The 20296-nt window shown below is 45.3% G+C and overlaps 1 protein-coding gene across 1 annotated transcript in view; it reads right to left on the reverse strand.

The window, feature by feature from the left end:
• Window positions 1–19877, reverse strand: part of ARHGEF40 (Rho guanine nucleotide exchange factor 40) — a 159606-nt gene extending 139729 nt beyond the window's left edge. Inside the window, exon 1 of the mRNA XM_082266862.1 lies at window positions 19255–19877. Within this exon, the coding sequence (XP_082122988.1) occupies window positions 19255–19257 (3 nt within the window). The 5' untranslated portion in view covers window positions 19258–19877. The remainder of the gene's footprint in view (window positions 1–19254) is intronic.
• Window positions 19878–20296: the final 419 nt, after the last annotated feature.

The following is a 20296-nucleotide window of genomic DNA, read 5'->3' on the forward strand; positions in this document are numbered from 1 at the left end:
TTTCGTCCCCTAATACTCACGGCCTAGACCGTTGGTCACCAGCCTTGGCGATCTGCCCTTCAGGAGTCTACTCTTCATTGTTAAAGTTTGTAAAGTATGGTAAGCCGATATAAAAATGGCTGAAGCAGATTTGCATTGAAATGTGTATATGCCATTATACTGGCAATTTATTATGCTGTTTAACTTATTGTTATATTTTCTTTATTATTAAAGTATTGGAAGATGTATCTTTGTCCATATTCCTGACGAAGCAAACTCTGCTCTAGCAGTCCGCGAAACGCGTTGAATGTTGGACGCCTTTCTGAGATTCATCTTTACATGCTATGTATTGTATATGTGTATACACAATGTTGCCTTTGTTTATGTTGGATTTTATATGATTCCTTTGTAATAAATTATTGGATTTTATCCCTTGTGCTTGCCTCTATTACTATAGAATCCACTCCTATAAAGTCCCATAACTATATAAGACATAGATTGGACACTGGGACCAGTCACTTTGTCTTTTCAAATAAAGTTATATAGCAGAATGTGAAAAATATAGTTTTTTTTTTTTTTTTGTCGCTCTTTTTGTTTATAGCGCAAAAATTAAAAATCGCACAGGTGATCAAATACCACCAAAAGAAAGCTCTATTTTTTGGGAAAAAATATGTACATTTTGTTTGGGTACAGCCTCGCACGACCGCGCAATTGTCCGTTAAAATAACGCAGTGCCGAATCGCAAAATAGGGCCTGGTCAGGAAGGGGGTAAAATCTTCCAGGGCTGAAGTTGTTAAAAAAAAATGATTATGAGGTCTGGAACTCCGCTTTAAGTATTTTATCATGCCTTGTAAATATAAAAATGTAATAAATAGATAGTAGGTGTTGTTCCAATTTAAAATACACTTAATTTTCTTCCCTGCAGAGTTTGTGCTAATGTTTTTCCTTTAGCAAGTCCACAATATGCAGTTTGTGCCGAGGACCTGGAACGTTTGCACACAGCTGTAAACAGTTGAAGAGTGAATGCTGTGGGTTCAGCGTAGTATATAAGCAGAGATTTGTGTATTTAAAGACGTCAGAATAAACTGTAATTGGACCTCCTCTGTGTGCAGGCTGCTGTGTGAGGCTGACTTTTGTATATTTAGAGAAAGTTGCCTTGGGATCAAATTCTGCTTGCTTGTAGCACTGGTGTCTGAGTCCTCCCACCCGGCCCAGCTGTTTCCTGTTTCTATCTTGGCCAGATAAACTCTAGCTTTTGTCCAAGTTTCAGTGAACTACTGAACGGGGCTGAAGCGGACTTTACAGAAACACTTTTGGACGCAGAATTAACCGGTAGGAGTCAAAAATCTCTCACCACAGACCGTAACATGTGAAAAGTTTCCGCTTTCAGCTTCATGGGCCTAAGTCACTGCTATTTATTTCCAACTGTTTTTCCAGTCAATGGCAGTGGAAGTCCCAAAATGATTCCATGTGGAATGTTCTAAAATTTGCTAAACTTCTGTCGGCATATGAATTGCTTAAGTGGGGTACACACTATAAGAAAATTGGGCGAACGATTTTCCTCGTTGTTTCACAACAAATCGGAACCGATGAAAGAATTTTCTTACCAAAATTCGTACAAAAAAAGGCTTTTTTTGTTGTTTACTGTTTCTGATCATGCACAGTCTTTCTTTTCTGATTTTTCTTGTACAAAAATCGTACAAAAACGGTACACATTAAAGGAAATCGTTCATTTTTTCCCGTACAAGAAAAAGTTTGTCCCTTCGAGAATTTCCATAAGAAAATTCTGAATCATCTGTAGAAAGTTCTGTACACACTATACGAAAATTCTTTGGACGAAAATGTTCGCCCGATTTTCTTATAGTGTGTACGAGCCTTTAGCAAAGACTTATGCTGGCTATACACTATACGAAAAATCGTTAAAACTCATCTTCGAAAAACGAACACTCGCCCCTGAGAGCAGACGATGATGCCATCATGTAATGACCGAATTTTGATTGATAAATCGTTCAATGGACATGAATGAATCAGTTTTTCATTTTGTCATATATGCCAAGTGCAAACAGTTCGGGCGAGAAACATATTAACCTTTCAATTTATCATTCATTCGGCAGAATTTTCCAAACTGTTCCTTCAAATTTTATAGCTCTTAAAAGTTAAAACTGATTTTCTATTTGTGCCCATTAATTGGACTAAAAACGAACAAACGGACCAAATGACAGATTTTGGAACGATTTTTCAGCCAGTGTATGGCCAGCATAAGGCTCCGTTCACATCTAAGTGTCCCGGATCATGGGCAGAATCGCAGCGATTCTGCCCCCAATCCCAAATCGACCCGATCCCTGTTACATCAAAAAGAACACCAATCGTGGGGGAGATTTTGCCACGACTGTCTAATGATAAAAAAATAAAAAAATAATAATAAAGGGGTGTGTCCCATAAAACCAAAAAGGGTTAAATAATATAATATATATGCTATGTATCAAGTGGGTTCAAGTCGGAAAAGGTCAAATATCCTGATCTGTGATAAGTAAAACCCAGAAAGTGCTGAAGTGCAATAAATAAATTTAATAACATAGACAGTGTTTTTATTGTGATATACAAGTAATGAAAATCAATCCAGTGTAGAAATAAAATCAAGTATTAGTGACATTCCTGGCACTGTTACTGTTGAAAGTGCAACATGCCAGTAGAGAACATATAAGTGAAGTAGAAGTGATGAGTGAAACCAGGGAAAAAATCCCTTAAAAATAGATAAAATGAAATAAATGTCAGCTGCAATCACCCGTGTGACCACTAGGTGTCGCGCTGTATATACAACCTGCCTTGTACGGAAGTTAGGCAAGAATGGATCTCCAAGGGTCCCCCTCCACAATCAAAGCACCAGTTGGCGTGTTTCCATATGGAGAAAAAGAAGAGGGGAGCCTCATGAAGTATCAATCGTAAAAATGAAGAAAGAACGTAGCATCCACTCACTGTGAAAAGCTGTGATAGCTGCCTCGAATCAGTAGCACTCGCCGGGAAGCTTCCGCATTCCACGGCGGTGGAATCTCAAAACCGGAAGTGACGCTGTGACGCAACAGAACTTCTTTTGAGCAACAGGCATTCCGAGATTTTGTTTGCGCAATTTTACTGCGATTCGTCAGGTAACAATCTCGGTAAAATTGCGCTGCGATTGGGGTGCCATTGGAATAACAGGGATTGCAAGAGCGTCCCGCCATTTGCGTTAATACAGGATCACATCGATTTTTTCCACAATCCATGATGCTTAGATGTTAACGGAGCCTTGAGCTGGCAATACACTAGTTGTTTTATTGTTCAGTGAGCAAGCTAAAGTAAACAAATGAACAGATTTCTTCATCCACACCCACAAGGTAGATAAGGCAATAACCCCCCTCTTGCCGGGACATAGTATTCTGACAGTAGTATCCACTGCTCTCAGAATACACTGATCAGTGACTACAGCCGCTGATCGAGAAAAAACAGAAGTTGATCATATGAACAACTTCTGTCAAGCTGGGGAAGCCTCACATAATTTTAAAACGGAACTACACTGCATCTGAGCACCAAAAACCAAAAGCGCTATTTAAATCATTTTTAATATTCAAAGCAAACTCGCCCATCCATCCATGTCTCCATGCTTCATTTTGCTGAGAAATCCCTTTAAAGAATATCCCCTACTATTTCTGGCCGTGTCCATCTTGAGTAAGGGCAGATGATTCATGAAGCATTTACTTCCTGGAATCCATCTGCCTTTATTATTATTATTATTATTATACAGGATTTATATAGCGCCGACAGTTTGCGCAGCGCTTTACAATATGAGGGAAGACAATACAGTTACAATACAATTCAATACAGGAGGAATTAGAGGGCCCTGCTCATTAGAGCTTACAATCTAGAATGAGGGTCAAGTGAAACAAAAGGCAATAGCTGTGGGGGATGAGCTGATGGGAGAAAATGGAGGTACAGTTGTCAGGTGTGGGTAGGATACGCTTCTCTGAAAAGGAGGGTTTTCAGAGATCGTCTAAAAGCTAATAGAGTAGGAGATAATCGGACAGATAAGGGTAAGGAGTTCCATAGGATTGGTGAGGCTCTGGTAAAGTCCTGGAGGCGAGCATGGGAGGAGGTGATGAGGGAGCTAGAGAGCAGGAGGTTTTGAGAGGAACGTAGAGAGCGACTCGGTTGGTGTTTTGAGACTAGGCTAGCGATGTAGCTGGGGGCTAAGTTGTGGATTGCTTTGTAAGATGTTGTTAGTATTTTGAATTTAATTCGTTGACTGAGTGGAAGCCAGTGGAGGGCTTGACAGAGAGGAGCAGCAGACACTGAGCGGTTGGTGAGGTGGATGAGCCTGGCGGCAGCATTCATGATGGATTGAAGGGGGGATAATCTGTTTAGAGGTAAGCCAATGAGAAGGGAATTGCAGTAGTCGAGGCGTGAGATGACCAGAGAGTGAACTAGGAGCTTTGTTGTGTCTTTGGTTAGAAAGGGGCGTGCAGGCAGGAGAGTGTTCTTAGCTGAGAAAACCTGTTCTTCCCTCCTGAAGACTTCTGGGATGTATAACATCATTTGCCTAGGCCTGGAAACCAGGAAGTAACTGAAGAAATAGTAGTAAATATGATATATGATCTACTTTCCTATCTATTTACTAATGCTGGCAGTATAAAGAATAAAATAGTCAATGCTAACTGACAGAGTAAAGTTCCACTTTAACCAGTGTATGGCCAGCTTAAAGCAGAACTTCACGCAAAGAACTCCCCTCCTCCTCTATCACCTTAGAAACTTTTTTTTTTTTTGGGGAGCAGGTACCTGATTTTGACCACCCCCTCCTTTGCCCACAGCCTTCTGGGATGCATCACAGGTCCCAGAAGGCTGCGGGACCAATCACAAAGCGCAAAGTCGCTTGTGACCAATCACAAGCGACTTGCACATGTGTAGTGGGAAGCCGTCTGTAAAGCCACACTAAAAATGCTAGGGACCCGAAGACCGGCTCAGGTGAGGACAGCTTTGGACCAATGGACAGGTAAATGTCTGTTCATTAAGTCAACAGTTACAGTATTTGTAGCGATTGACTTTTAGGTTTCTTGTTCCAAGGATGAAGATCCTCTTTAAGGGGAGTTAGATATATAACTCCCCTTAAATATATATATATATATATATATATATATATATATATATATACAGTGCCTTGCAAAAGTATTCGGCCCCCTTGAACTTTGCGACCTTTTGCCTCATTTCAGGCTTCAAACATAAAGATATAAAACTGTAATTTTTGGTGAAGAATCAACAACAAGTGGGACACAATCATGAAGTGGAACGAAATTTATTGGATATTTAAAACTTTTTTAAGAAATAAAAAACTGAAAAATTGGGTGTGCAAAATTATTCAGCTCCCTTAAGTTAATACTTTGTAGCGTCACCTTTTGCTGCGATTACAGCTGTAAGTCACTTGGGGTATGTCTCTATCAGCTTTGCACACCAGCTTTGAGACTGAAATTTTTGCCCATTCCTCCTTGCAAAACAGCTTGAGCTCAGTGAGGTTGGATGGAAAGCGTTTGTGAACAGCAGTTTTCAGTTCTTTCCACAGATTCTCGATTGGATTCAGGTCTGGACTTTGACTTGGCCATTCTAACACCTGGATATGTTTATTTGTGAACCATTCCATTGTAGATTTTGCTTTATGTTTTGGATCATTGTCTTGTTGGAAGACAAATCTCCGTCCCAGTCTCAGGTCTTTTGCAGACTCCATCAGGTTTTCTTCCAGAATGGTCCTGTATTTGGCTCCATCCATCTTCCCATCAATTTTAACCATCTTCCCTGTCCCTGCTGAAGAAAAGAAGGCCCAAACCATGATGCTGCCACCACCATGTTTGACAGTGGGGATTGTGTGTTCAGGGTGATGAGCTGTGTTGCTTTTACGCCAAACATAACGTTTTGCATTGTTGCCAAAAAGTTTGATTTTGGTTTCATCTGACCAGAGCACCTTCTTCCACATGTTTGGTGTGTCTCCCAGGTGGTTTGTGGCAAACTTTAAACGACATTTTTTATGGATATCTTTAAGAAATGGCTTTCTTCTTGCCACTCTTCCATAAAGGCCAGATTTGTGCAGTATACGACTGATTGTTGTCCTATGGACAGAGTCTCCCACCTCAGCTGTAGATCTCTGCAGTTCATTTAGAGTGATCATGGGCGTTTTGGCTGCATCTCTGATCAGTCTTCTCCTTGTATGAGCTGAAAGTTTAGAGGGATGGCCAGGTCTTCGTAGATTTGCAGTGGTCTGATACTCCTTCCATTTCAATATTATCGCTTGCACAGTGCTCCTTGGGATGTTTAAAGCTTGGGAAATCTTGTTGTATCCAAATCCGGCTTTAAACTTCTCTACAACAGTATCTCGGACCTGCCTGGTGTGTTCCTTGTTCTTCATGATGCTCTCTGTGCTTTAAACGGACATCTGAGACTATCACAGTGCAGGTGCATTTATACGGAGACTTGATTACACACAGGTGGATTCTATTTATCATCATTAGTCATTTAGGTCAACATTGGATCAATCAGAGATCCTCACTGAACTTCTGGAGAGAGTTTGCTGCACTGAAAGTAAAGGGGCTGAATAATTTTGCACGCCCAATTTTTCAGTTTTTTATTTGTTAAAAAAGTTTTGAAATAAATTTCATTCTACTTCATGATTGTGTCCCATTTGTTGTTGATTCTTCACAAAAAATTACAGTTTTATATCTTTATGTTTGAAGCCTGAAATGTAGCAAAAGGTCTCAAAGTTCAAGGGGGCCGAATCCTTTCGCAAGGCACTGTATATATATATATCCCAATATTCACTACAAGTGCTACTATAGGAAGCAGAGGACGCTACAGTGGGGATGTGATGTGAAGAAGGCAGAGGACAATGTGTTGAGGCAGGGGTACAGGACACTACTGGGGCGACAGGAGGGCAGAGGACACTACAGTGGGAGGGTGATGTGAAGGGGTCAGAGGACACTGCTATGGAGAGGGAGGAAGAGAACACCACTATGGGGAGTGAAGTGAAGGGGGGGCAGAGGACACTACTGTGGGGGGGAGGAGGGCAGAGGAAGGGGCGGAGAAAACTGCTATGGGAGGCATAAGACACTACCTTGGGGGGTGGGGTGATGTGAAGGGGCAGTGGACACTGCTTTGGAGAGGGGGGAAGAGGATACCACTATGGGGAGTGATGTGAAGGGGGGGCAGAGGACACTACTGTGGGTGGGTGATGTGAAGGGGGGCAGAACAAACTACTGGGTGGGGGGAGGGCAGAGGACACTGCTATGGAGAGGGGGGAAGAGAACACCACTATGTGGGAGTGATGTCAAGGGGGGGCAGAGGACACTACTGTGGGGGGGGGATGTGAAGGGGGGCAGAGCAAACTACTGGGGGGGGAGGGCAGAGGACACTGCTATGGGGGCAGAGGAATCTAAAGTGGTGAGGTGTGTTGTGAAGGGGGCAGAGGACACTGTGTTGGGGGGTACAGGACACTACTGTGGGGGGAAGGGGACAGAGAACACTGCTATGGGGGGCAGAGGACACTACAGAGGGAGGGTGATGTTAAGGTGGCAAAGGACACTGCTATTGGGAGGGGAGGATGAGGACACTACTATGGGGAGTGATGTGAAGGGGGGCAGAGGACACTACTGTAGGGGGTGAAGTGAAGAGGAGGTAGGGGGTACAGGACACTACTGTGGGGGGGGCAGAGGACACTGCTATGAGGGGCAAAGGAAACTACAGTGGAAGGATGATGTGAAAGGGCAGAAGACACTGCTATGAGGAAGGGGGGGAAGAGGACACTACTATGGGAAGTGATATGAAGGAGGGCAGAGGACACTAATGTGGGGGTGATGTGAAGGGGAGCAGAGGACACTACTGTGGGGGGGGCAGAGGCAGAGGACACTGCTAACGGGGGCAGAGGACACTACATAGGTAGGGTGATGTAAAGGGGGCAGAGGACACTGCTATGGGGAGGGAAGGAAGAGGACACTATGGGGAGTGATGTGAAGAGGGCAGAGGACACTACTGTGACACACTATGTTTTCTTCATGCTGTCTTTTTATTGGGAGCTTAATAGCTTTTTTTAAAGGGCGCCGCCTAGCCCTCCCCCAGGGATCTTTGATTTCTCTTATGTTGTCCAGGTAGATCTCAACCTCTGAACGGTTGTCTACCCCTGTTATAGAGAATGCTATTCTAATTGTTCTTACAATCTAATATACCTATAGAGGTTGTGCAAACACAACCTTGAGGTCAAACTAAGCAGAAGCCGACTTGTATGTTGTTAGGTAATCATGCAGCAACAGTCAGAATGTACTGTCTACAAGAAACTCGTGTCTTGGTTGGGCACAAAGTCAAGGTCCTGACATTGCTACGTAGTGTGCTAACCACTGAGCCACGTAAAAAGATGATGCTACATCCACTTAAAAATGTGCAATACATAAAATAAGAAATAGGCAAAGGACATTTGCTACATCAGATATGTTTTACCTGAACCTATATGTCTGTGTTGCTTGACACCCACAAAGAAACTACAGTACCTTGGTAGAGTTCTGCTTTAAGAATGAGAAAACACAAAGCAGCGTATCCTGTACTTGGAATTTGTGTCAGTATTCAGCATGTATGTATGTCTGTCTGTGTGTGTCCTTTCTCAGCCATAACACCAGCTGCAAATCATTAAATGTATGAGATCACTTCTTCCTGTAGAGAGAGACACAGGGAGAAAGAGACAGACAGAGAGCGGGAGAGACTGAAAGCGAGAGACTGAGACAGAAGATCACTTCTTCCTGCAGAGAGACAGATGGAAAAAAAGGGGAGATCACTTCTTCCTGCAGAGAGGATGGGGGAAAGAGATAGAGGGAACAGCAAGAGAAAGAGACAGGCAGACAGAGAGCGAGAGAGTGAGAGTGAGAGAGACTGAGACAGGAGATCACTTCTTCCTGTAGAGAGACAGAGGGAAAGCGATGGCAGACACAGAGGAGAGAGGGGAGGAAGAGACAGAGGAGAGGGGGGAAGAAGAGACAGAGGAGAGGGGGGAGGAAGAGACAGAGGTGAGGAAGAGACAAAAGAGAGAGGGCGCAGAGACAGAGGAGAGAGAAACATAGAAACATAGAATGTGTCGGCAGATAAGAACCATTTGGCCCATCTAGTCTGCCCAATATTAAGAGGGGAGGAAGAGACCGAGGAGAGAGGGGGGAAGAGACAGAGGAGAGAGGGGAAATTAGAGGCAGAGACAGAGGAGAGAGGGGAGGCAGAGACAGAGGGGAGAAGGGAGGCAGAGACAGAGAAGAGAGGGGAGGAAGAGACAGAGGAGAGAGGGGGGCAGGGACAGAGGAGAGAGGGGGGCAGGGACAGAGGAGAGAGGGGGCAAGGACAGAGGAAAGAGGGAAGGAAGAAACAGAGGAGAGAGTGGTCTGAGACTGAGGAGAGAGGGGGGGGCAGAGACAGAGGAGAGATGGGTGAGGAAAGTGGGGATAAAGAGTAGAGAGGGGAGACAGAAAGAAATGGGGAGGAGACATAGAGGTGTGGGAATGAGAGGAGATCACAGAGTATGAGGTGGGGGGAAGTTAATTTCTTCCTGTAGAGAGAGATGTAGAAGGAGAGAGATACAGGAGACTACTTCTTCCTGAGAGACGATGACAGAGGAGATGTAAAGTGGAGGAGAGGGGTATGTAAAGTGAAGGAGAGGGAGATGTAAAGTGGAGGAGTGCAAGATGTAAAGTGAGAGATGTAAAGTGGAGGAGAGGGAGATGTAAAGTGGAGGAGATGGAGATGTAAAGTGCAGGAGAGGGAGGTGTAAGGTGGAGGAGATGGAGATGTAAAGCAAAGGAGTTAGAGATGTATAGTGGAGTAGAGGGAGTTGTAAAGTGGAGGAGGTGGAGATGTAAAGTGGAGGAGATGGAGATGTAAAGTGGAGGAGAGGGAGATTTAAAATGGAGGAGAGGGAGATGTAAGGTGGAGGAGATGGAGATGTAAAGCAGAGGAGTTCGAGATGTATAGTGGAGTAGAGGGAGATGTAAAATGGAGGAGGTGGAGATGTAAAATGGAGGAGATGGAGATGTATAGTGGAGTAGAGGGAGATGTAAAGTGGAGTAGAGAGAGATGTAAAGTGGAGGAGGTGGAGATGTAAAGTAGAGGAGAGGGAGATGTAAAGTGGAGTAGAGGGAGATGTAAAATGGAGGAGATGGAGATGTAAAGTGGAGGAGATGGAGATGTAAAGTGGAGTAGAGGGAGATGTAAAGTGGAGGAGAGGGAGATGTAAAGTGGAGGAGATGGAGAGATCTAAAGTGGAGGAGATGGAGATGTAAAGTGGAGCACAGGGAGATGCAAAGTGGAGGAGATGGAGATGTAAAGTGGAGGAGATGGAGATGTAAAGTGGAGTAGAGGGAGATGTAAAGTGGACGAGAGGGAGATGTAAAGTGGAGGAGAGGGAGATGTAAAGTGGAGGAGATGGAGAGATGTAAAGTGGAGGAGATGGAGATGTAAAGTGGAGGAGATGGAGATGTAAAGTGGAGGAGAGGGAGATGTAAAGTGGAGGAGATGGAGATGTAAAGTGGAGGAGAGGGAGATGTAAAGTGGAGTAGAGGGAGATGTAAAGTGGAGGAGAGGGAGATGTAAAGTGGAGGAGATGGAGATGTAAAGTGGAGTGGATGGAGATGCAAAGTGGAGGAGAGGGGGATGTAAAGTGGAGTAAAGGGAGATGTAAAGTGGAGGAGAGGGAGATGTAAAGTGGAGTAGAGGGAGATGTAAAGTGGAGGAGATGGAGATGTAAATTGGAGGAGATGGAGAGATGTAAAGTGGTGGAGATGGAGATGTAAATATGAGTAGAGGGAGATGTAAAGTGGAGGAGAGGGAGATGTAAAGTGGAGGAGAGGGAGATGTAAAGTGGAGTAGAGGGAGATGTACAGTGGAGGAGAGGGAGATGTAAAGTGGAGGAGAGGGAGATTTAAAGTGGAGAAGAGGGAGATGTAAAGTGGAGTAGAGGGAGATGTAAAGTGGAGGAGAGGGAGATGTAAGGTGGAGTAGAGGGAGATGTAAAGTGGAGGAGAGGGAGATGTAAAGTGGAGTAGAGGGAGATGTAAAGTGGAGGAGATGGAGATGTAAAGTGGAGGAGATGGAGAGATGTAAAGTGGTGGAGATGATGATGTAAAGTGGAGTAGAGGGAGATGAAAAGTGGAGGAGATGGAGAGATATAAAGTGGAGGAGATGGAGATGTAAAGTGGAGTTGAGGGAGATGTAAAGTGGAGGCGATGGAGAGATGTAAAGTGGAGGAGATGGAGATGTAAAGTGGAGGAGAGGGAGATGTAAAGTGGAGGAGATGGAGATGTAAAGTGGAGGAGATGGAGATGTAAAATGGAGGAGATGGAGATGTAAAGTGGAGGAGATTGAATGTCAAATGGAGGAGATGGAGATGTAAAGTGGAGGAGATGGAGATGTAAAGTGGAGGAGAGGGAGATGTAAAGTGGAAGAGATGGAGGTGTAAAGTGGAGGAGAGTGAGATGTAAAGTGGAGGAGATGGAGATGTAAAGTGGAAGAGATGGAGATGTAAAGTGGAGGAGAGGGAGATGTAAAGTGGGGGAGATGGAGAGATGTAAAGTGGAGGAGATGGAGATGTAAAGTGGAGGAGAGGGAGATGTAAAGTGGGGGAGATGGAGAGATGTAAAGTGGAGGAGAGGGAGATGTAAAGTGGAGGAGATGGAGATGTAAAGTGGAGGAGATGGAGAGATGTAAAGTGGAGGAGAGGGAGATGTAAAGTGGAGGAGATGGAGATGTAAAGTGGGGGGAGATGGAGAGATGTAAAGTGGAGAAGAGGGAGATGTAAAGTGGAGGAGATGGAGATGTAAAGTGGAGGAGATGGAGAGATGTAAAGTGGTGGAGACGGAGATGTAAAGTGGAGGAGATGGAGATGTAAAGTGGAGGAGATGGAGATGTAAAGTGGAGGAGATGGAGATGTAAAGCGGAGGAGATGGAGAGATGTAAAGTGAAGGAGTTGGAGATGTAAAGTGGAGGAGATGGAGATGTAAAGTGGAGGAGATGGAGAGATGTAAAGTGGTGGAGATGGAGATGTAAAGTGGAGGAGATGGAGATGTAAAGTTAGGGAGATGGAGATGTAAAGTGGAGGAGATGGAGATGTAAAGTGGAGGAGATGAAGATGTAAAGTGGAGGAGATGGAGAGATGTAAAGTGGTGGAGATGGAGATGTAAAGTGGAGGATATGGAGATGTAAAGTGGAGGAGATGGAGATGTAAAGTGGAGGAGATGGAGATGTAAAGCGGAGGAGATGGAGAGATGTAAAGTGAAGGAGATGGAGATGTAAAGTGGAGGAAATGGAGATGTAAAGGGGAGGAGATGGAGATGTAAAGAGGAGGAGATGGAGATGTAAAGTGGAGGAGAGGGAGATGTAAAGTGGAGCAGATGGAGATGTAAAGTGGAGGAGATGGAGATGTAAAGTGGAGGAGGTGGAGATGTAAAGTGGAGGAGATGGAGATGTAAAGTGGAGGAGATGGAGATGTAAAGTGGAGGAGATGGAGATGTAAAGTGGAGGAGAGGGAGATGTAAAGTGGAGGAGATGGAGATGTAAAGTGGAGGAGATGGAGATGTAAAGTGGAGATGGAGATGTAAAGTGGAGGAGATGGAGAGATATAAAGTGGAGATGGAGATGTGAAGTGGAGGAGAGGGAGATGTAAAGTGGAGAAGATGGAGATGTAAAGTGGAGGAGATGGAGATGTAAAGTGGAGATGGAGATGTAAAGTGGAGGAGATGGAGATGTAAAGTGGAGGAGGTGGAGATGTAAAGTGGAGATGGAGATGTAAAGTGGAGGAGATGGAGATGTAAAGTGGAGGAGATGGAGATGTAAAGTAGAGGAGAGGGAGATGTAAAGTGGAGTAGAGGGAGATGTAAAGTGGAGGAGATGGAGATGTAAAGTGGAGGAGAGGGAGATGTAAAGTGGAGGAGATGGAGATGTAAAGTGGAGGAGATGGAGATGTAAAGTGAGGGAGATGGAGAGATGTAAAGTGGAGGAGATGGAGATGTAAAGTGGAGGAGATGGAGATGTAACGTGGAGGAGAGGGAGATGTAAAGTGGAGGAGAGGGAGATGTAAAGTGGAGGAGATGGAGATGTAAAGTGGAGGAGATGGAGATGTAAAGTGGGGGAGATGGAGAGATGTAAAGTGGAGGAGATGGAGATGTAAAGTGGAGGAGATGGAGATGTAAAGTGGAGGAGATGGAAAGATGTAAAGTGGTGGAGATGGAGATGTAAAGTGGAGGAGATGGAGATGTAAAGTGGGGGAGAAGGAGAGATGTAAAGTGGAGGAGAGGGGGATGTAAAGTGGAGGAGATGGAGATGTAAAGTGGGGGAGAGGGAGAGATGTAAAGTGGAGGAGAGGGAGATGTAAAGTGGGGGAGATGGAGAGATGTAAAGTGGAGGAGATGGAGATGTAAAGTGGAGGAGATGGAGATGTAAAGTGAGGGAGATGGAGAGATGTAAAGTGGAGGAGATGGAGATGTAAAGTGGAGGAGATGGAGATGTAAAGTGGAGGAGATGGAGAGATGTAAAGTGGTGGAGATGGAGATGTAAAGTGGAGGAGATGGAGATGTAAAGTGGAGGAGATGGAGATGTAAAGTGGAGGAGATGGAGATGTAAAGTGGGGGAGATGGAGAGATGTAAAGTGGAGGAGATGGAGATGTAAAGTGGAGGAGATGGAGATGTAAAGTGGAGGAGATGGAGAGATGTAAAGTGGTGGAGATGGAGGTGTAAAGTGGAGGAGATGGAGATGTAAAGTGGGGGAGATGGAGAGATGTAAAGTGGAGGAGAGGGAGATGTAAAGTGGAGGAGATGGAGATGTAAAGTGGGGGAGATGGAGAGATGTAAAGTGGAGGAGATGGAGATGTAAAGTGGAGGAAATGGAGATGTAAAGTGGAGGAGATGGAGATGTAAAGTGAGGGAGATGGAGAGATGTAAAGTGGAGGAGATGGAGATGTAAAGTGGAGGAGATGGAGATGTAAAGTGAAGGAGAGGGAGATGTAAAGTGGAGGAGAGGGAGATGTAAAGTGGAGGAGATGGAGATGTAAAGTGGAGGAGATGGAGATGTAAAGTGGAGATGGAGATGTAAAGTGGAGGAGATGGAGAGATATAAAGTGGAGATGGAGATGTGAAGTGGAGGAGAGGGAGATGTAAAGTGGAGGGGATGGAGATGTAAAGTGGAGGAGATGGAGATGTAAAGTGGAGATGGAGATGTAAAGTGGAGATGGAGATGTAAAGTGGAGGAGGTGGAGATGTAAAGTGGAGGAGATGGAGATGTAAAGTATCAGGGGGTGTGTGTGATCCCTGCGCTGTCTGAGGTGGCCAGAGACTCCCTGCTGCAGCGCCACTGGGACTGATACTAAAGCAGTAAATGATATAATTAAAAGGGTAGTGGTGCGCTTCAGGGATTGGCTCTAATGGATCTCTATTTGGGTTGGTGGCAGTGATGTGTACAATTCTTGCTTTAAAGGTGCTCCGCGTGATAAATATAATATTTACATGGAGAGATGTAAAGTGGAGGAGATGGAGATGTAAAGTGGAGGAGAAGGAGATGTAAAGTGGAGGAGATGGAAAGATGTAAAGTGGTGGAGATGGAGATGTAAAGTGGAGGAGATGGAGATGTAAAGTGGGGGAGAAGGAGAGATGTAAAGTGGAGGAGAGGGAGATGTAAAGTGGAGGAGATGGAGATGTAAAGTGGGTGAGATGGAGAGATGTAAAGTGGAGGAGAGGGAGATGTAAAGTGGGGGAGATGGAGAGATGTAAAGTGGAGGAGATGGAGATGTAAAGTGGAGGAGATGGAGGTGTAAAGTGAGGGAGATGGAGAGATGTAAAGTGGAGGAGATGGAGATGTAAAGTGGAGGAGATGGAGATGTAAAGTGGAGGAGATGGAGAGATGTAAAGTGGTGGAGATGGAGATGTAAAGTGGAGGAGATGGAGATGTAAAGTGGAGGAGATGGAGATGTAAAGTGGAGGAGATGGAGATGTAAAGTGGGGGAGATGGAGAGATGTAAAGTGGAGGAGATGGAGATGTAAAGTGGAGGAGATGGAGATGTAAAGTGGAGGAGATGGAGATGTAAAGTGGAGGAGATGGAGATGTAAAGTGGAGGAGATGGAGAGATGTAAAGTGGTGGAGATGGAGATGTAAAGTGGAGGAGATGGAGAGATGTAAAGTGGAGGAGATGGAGATGTAAAGTGGAGGAGATGGAGATGTAAAGTGGAGGAGATGGAGAGATGTAAAGTGGTGGAGATGGAGATGTAAAGTGGGGGAGATGGAGAGATGTAAAGTGGAGGAGAGGGAGATGTAAAGTGGAGGAGATGGAGATGTAAAGTGGGGGAGATGGAGAGATGTAAAGTGGAGGAGATGGAGATGTAAAGTGGAGGAGATGGAGATGTAAAGTGGAGGAGATGGAGATGTAAAGTGAGGGAGATGGAGAGATGTAAAGTGGAGGAGATGGAGATGTAAAGTGGAGGAGTTGGAGATGTAAAGCGGAGGAGATGGAGAGATGTAAAGTGAAGGAGTTGGAGATGTAAAGTGGAGGAGATGGAGATGTAAAGTGGAGGAGATGGAGATGTAAAGTGGAGGAGATGGAGATGTAAAGTGGGAGATGGAGATGTAAAGTGGAGGAGATGGAGATGTAAAGTGGAGGAGATGGAGATGTAAAGTGGAAGAGATGGAGATGTAAAGTGGAGGAGAGGGAGATGTAAAGTGGGGGAGATGGAGAGATGTAAAGTGGAGGAGAGGGAGATGTAAAGTGGAGGAGAGGGAGATGTAAAGTGGAGGAGATGGAGATGTAAAGTGGAGGAGATGGAGATGTAAAGTGGGGGAGATGGAGATGTAAAGTGGGGGAGATGGAGAGATGTAAAGTGGAGGAGAGGGAGATGTAAAGTGGAGGAGAGGGAGATGTAAAGTGGAGGAGATGGAGATGTAAAGTGGAGGAGATGGAGATGTAAAGTGGGGGAGATGGAGAGATGTAAAGTGGAGGAGATGGAGATGTAAAGTGGGGGAGATGGAGAGATGTAAAGTGGAGGAGAGGGAGATGTAAAGTGGAGGAGATGGAGAGATGTAAAGTGGTGGAGATGGAGATGTAAAGTGGAGGAGATGGAGAGATGTAAAGTGGAGGAGATGGAGATGTAAAGTGGAGGAGATGGAGATGTAAAGTGGAGGAGATGGAGAGATGTAAAGTGGTGGAGATGGAGATGTAAAGTGGGGGAGATGGAGAGATGTAAAGTGGAGGAGAGGGAGATGTAAAGTGGAGGAGATGGAGATGTAAAGTGGGGGAGATGGAGAGATGTAAAGTGGAGGAGATGGAGATGTAAAGTGGAGGAGATGGAGATGTAAAGTGGAGGAGATGGAGATGTAAAGTGAGGGAGATGGAGAGATGTAAAGTGGAGGAGATGGAGATGTAAAGTGGAGGAGTTGGAGATGTAAAGCGGAGGAGATGGAGAGATGTAAAGTGAAGGAGTTGGAGATGTAAAGTGGAGGAGATGGAGATGTAAAGTGGAGGAGATGGAGATGTAAAGTGGAGGAGATGGAGATGTAAAGTGGGAGATGGAGATGTAAAGTGGAGGAGATGGAGATGTAAAGTGGAGGAGATGGAGATGTAAAGTGGAAGAGATGGAGATGTAAAGTGGAGGAGAGGGAGATGTAAAGTGGGGGAGATGGAGAGATGTAAAGTGGAGGAGAGGGAGATGTAAAGTGGAGGAGAGGGAGATGTAAAGTGGAGGAGATGGAGATGTAAAGTGGAGGAGATGGAGATGTAAAGTGGGGGAGATGGAGAGATGTAAAGTGGAGGAGATGGAGATGTAAAGTGGGGGAGATGGAGAGATGTAAAGTGGAGGAGAGGGAGATGTAAAGTGGAGGAGATGGAGATGTAAAGTGGGGGGAGATGGAGAGATGTAAAGTGGAGAAGAGGGAGATGTAAAGTGGAGGAGATGGAGATGTAAAGTGGAGGAGATGGAGAGATGTAAAGTGGTGGAGACGGAGATGTAAAGTGGAGGAGATGGAGATGTAAAGTGGAGGAGATGGAGATGTAAAGTGGGGGAGATGGAGATGTAAAGTGGAGGAGATGGAGATGTAAAGTGGAGGAGATGGAGATGTAAAGCGGAGGAGATGGAGAGATGTAAAGTGAATGAGTTGGAGATGTAAAGTGGAGGAGATGGAGAGATATAAAGTGGTGGAGATGGAGATGTAAAGTGGAGGAGATGGAGATGTAAAGTAGAGGAGATGGAGATGTAAAGTTAGGGAGATGGAGATGTAAAGTGGAGGAGATGGAGATGTAAAGTGGAGGAGATGGAGATGTAAAGTGGAGGAGATGAAGAGATGTAAAGTGGTGGAGATGGAGATGTAAAGTGGAGGAGATGGAGATGTAAAGTGGAGGATATGGAGATGTAAAGCGGAGGAGATGGAGATGTAAAGCGGAGGAGATGGAGAGATGTAAAGTAAAGGAGATGGAGATGTAAAGTGGAGGAGATGGAGATGTAAAGGGGAGGAGATGGAGATGTAAAGTGGAGGAGATGGAGATGTAAAGTGGAGGAGATGGAGATGTAAAGTGGAGGAGATGGAGATGTAAAGGGGAGGAGATGGAGAGATGTAAAGTAAAGGAGATGGAGATGTAAAGTGGAGGAGATGGAGATGTAAAGGGGAGGAGGTGGAGATGTAAAGCGGAGGAGATGGAGATGTAAAGTGGAGGAGAGGGAGATGTAAAGTGGAGGAGATGGAGATGTAAAGTGGGGGAGATGGAGAGATGTAAAGTGGAGGAGATGGAGATGTAAAGTGGGGGAGATGGAGAGATGTAAAGTGGAGGAGAGGGAGATGTAAAGTGGAGGAGATGGAGATGTGAAGTGGGGGAGATGGAGAGATGTAAAGTGGAGGAGAGGGAGATGTAAAGTGGGGGAGATCGAGATGTAAAGTGGAGATGGAGATGTAAAGTGGAGGAGACGGAGAGATATAAAGTGGAGATGGAGATGTAAAGTGGAGGAGAGGGAGATGTAAAGTGGAGGAGATGGAGATGTAAAGTGGAGGAGATGGAGAGATATAAAGTGGAGGAGATGGAGAGATATAAAGTGGAGGAGATGGAGAGATATTAAGTGGAGGAGATGGAGAGATATAAAGTGGAGATGGAGATGTAAAGTGGAGGAGATGGAGATGTAAAGTGGAAGACATGGAGATGTAAAGTGGAGGAGATGGAGATGTAAATTGGAGGAGAGGGAGATGTAAAGTGGAGGAGATGGAGATGTAAAGTGGAGGAGAGGGAAATGTAAAGTGGAGGAGATGGAGATGTAAAGTGGAGGAGATGGAGATGTAAAGTGGAAGACATGGAGATGTAAAGTGGAGGAGATGGAGATGTAAATTGGAGGAGAGGGGGATGTAAAGTGGAGGAGATGGAGATGTAAAGTGGAGGAGAGGGAAATGTAAAGTGGAGGAGATGGAGATGTAAAGTGGAGGAGATGGAGATGTAAAGTGGAGGAGATGGAGATGTAAAGTGGAAGACATGGAGATGTAAAGTGGAGGAGATGGAGATGTAAATTGGAGGAGAGGGAGATGTAAAGTGGAGGAGATGGAGATGTAAAGTGGAGGAGAGGGAAATGTAAAGTGGAGGAGATGGAGATGTAAAGTGGAGGAGATGGAGAGATATAAAGTGGAGATGGAGATGTAAAGTGGAGGAGAGGGAGCTGAGTGTGGGAGAAGGTCCATAGATAGATTATGGAGAAGGATATAATACAAATGACACACAGTGACAATGATCCTGAAGACATGCAGGCACTGCAGCTTACTACCAGACATGCCATTTTGGGGCTCATGTATGAAAAGCTGGTAAGAAGCCAAATTGTTGCTGCCCATAGCAACCAATCAGCTGTGAGCAGTGATTTGTAAAGTCCAGAGGTGAAGGCTGTGATTGGATGGTATTGTTAGCAGACATTTCCCCTATAATCCAGGGTAGTAGCAGTGTCCTGGGAGGGAAGGGGTGACCTGTAGCACATGAGTGTGTCTTCCCCAGCACAGCCCCCCCTCCTCAGCACACTGCCAGAGCCGAGCATGTGACGGAAAGACTCGGTTCCCTGAAGGAAGGATTTGCGAGCTGAGAACCGCAGTTGTGCTAATTGAAAGCAGAGCGTTTGTCGGAGGACAGACACAAAGGAAGGGCGAGGGGATGAGGGAAGGGAGTATGGAGGCAGTCAGTCAGTCAGGAGGGGGAGTATGGCGGGCGGGCGGGCGGGCAGGCAGAATGAAGCAGCGCTCACCATGTCTTGCTGCGGATGTGGAGTCACATAGCGATGCGGTTGTCCTGCAGTGCTCTCCTGGTGACAGTGCTGGGCAGAGTGTGAGATTGTCCTCCTCTCCCTCCGCTCACACTGGGGGACCTGTTAGGGGGGTTAGCTATAGCGCAGCACCCCCTCCTTCTCTCTCTCCCTCTCAGCTCTGATTTGTTCCCACTCTCCTGCCTGCCTTTTATACTACCTTACTTCTTTCCAAAATGCCAGACTTTTCCCACACTTTCTCCATATGGTTATTCATCCTTTCCCTTCATGTCACCTTCTGTCTTCCATCAATCTTCACCTCCTTATATCCCCATCCTCTTCTTCACACTCACACAATTTCTTCTACTCATTCCATCACTCTGCTCCTCTTTGTCTTCTCTCTCCTCCTCCTCCTCACTTTCTACCCCCTGGATCTCACTAAGTGCAAGTCTTCCTCCCCAAGTGTTACATGGAAATATTCCTATGTTCTCAGGTGAAAGAACAATCCTTCCTTTGTTTTCTATGCCTGGGGGTCACATGCATAGACTACAGTGGAGCCACCTATTCTGGATTTACTTTTCTGTTCAATATGGAGAGATGCTGGTGTCTGGGTCCTTCTGGATAGTGTTCTGTTCTCCTAACACTGATCACCCCACACTCACACTGATCACCCCACACTGACACTGATAAACCTGCACTGAGCTCCTGACACTGATCACCCCACACTGACACTGATCACTCCACACTGACACTGATCACACTGACACTGATGAATCTGCACTGAGCTCCTGACACTGATCACCCCACACTCACACTGATCACCCCACACTGACACTGATAAACCTGCACTGAGCTCCTGACACTGATCACCCCACACTGACACTGATCACTCCACACTGACACTGATCACCCCACACTGACACTGATGAATCTGCACTGAGCTCCTGACACTGATCACCCCACACTGACACTGATCACTCCACACTGACACTGATCACCCCACACTGACACTGATAAACCTGCACTGAGCTCCTGACACTGATCA

The sequence above is a fragment of the Pelophylax lessonae genome (genome assembly GCF_965119305.1).
Source record: "Pelophylax lessonae genome assembly, chromosome: 1".
NCBI lineage: Eukaryota > Metazoa > Chordata > Amphibia > Anura > Ranidae > Pelophylax > Pelophylax lessonae.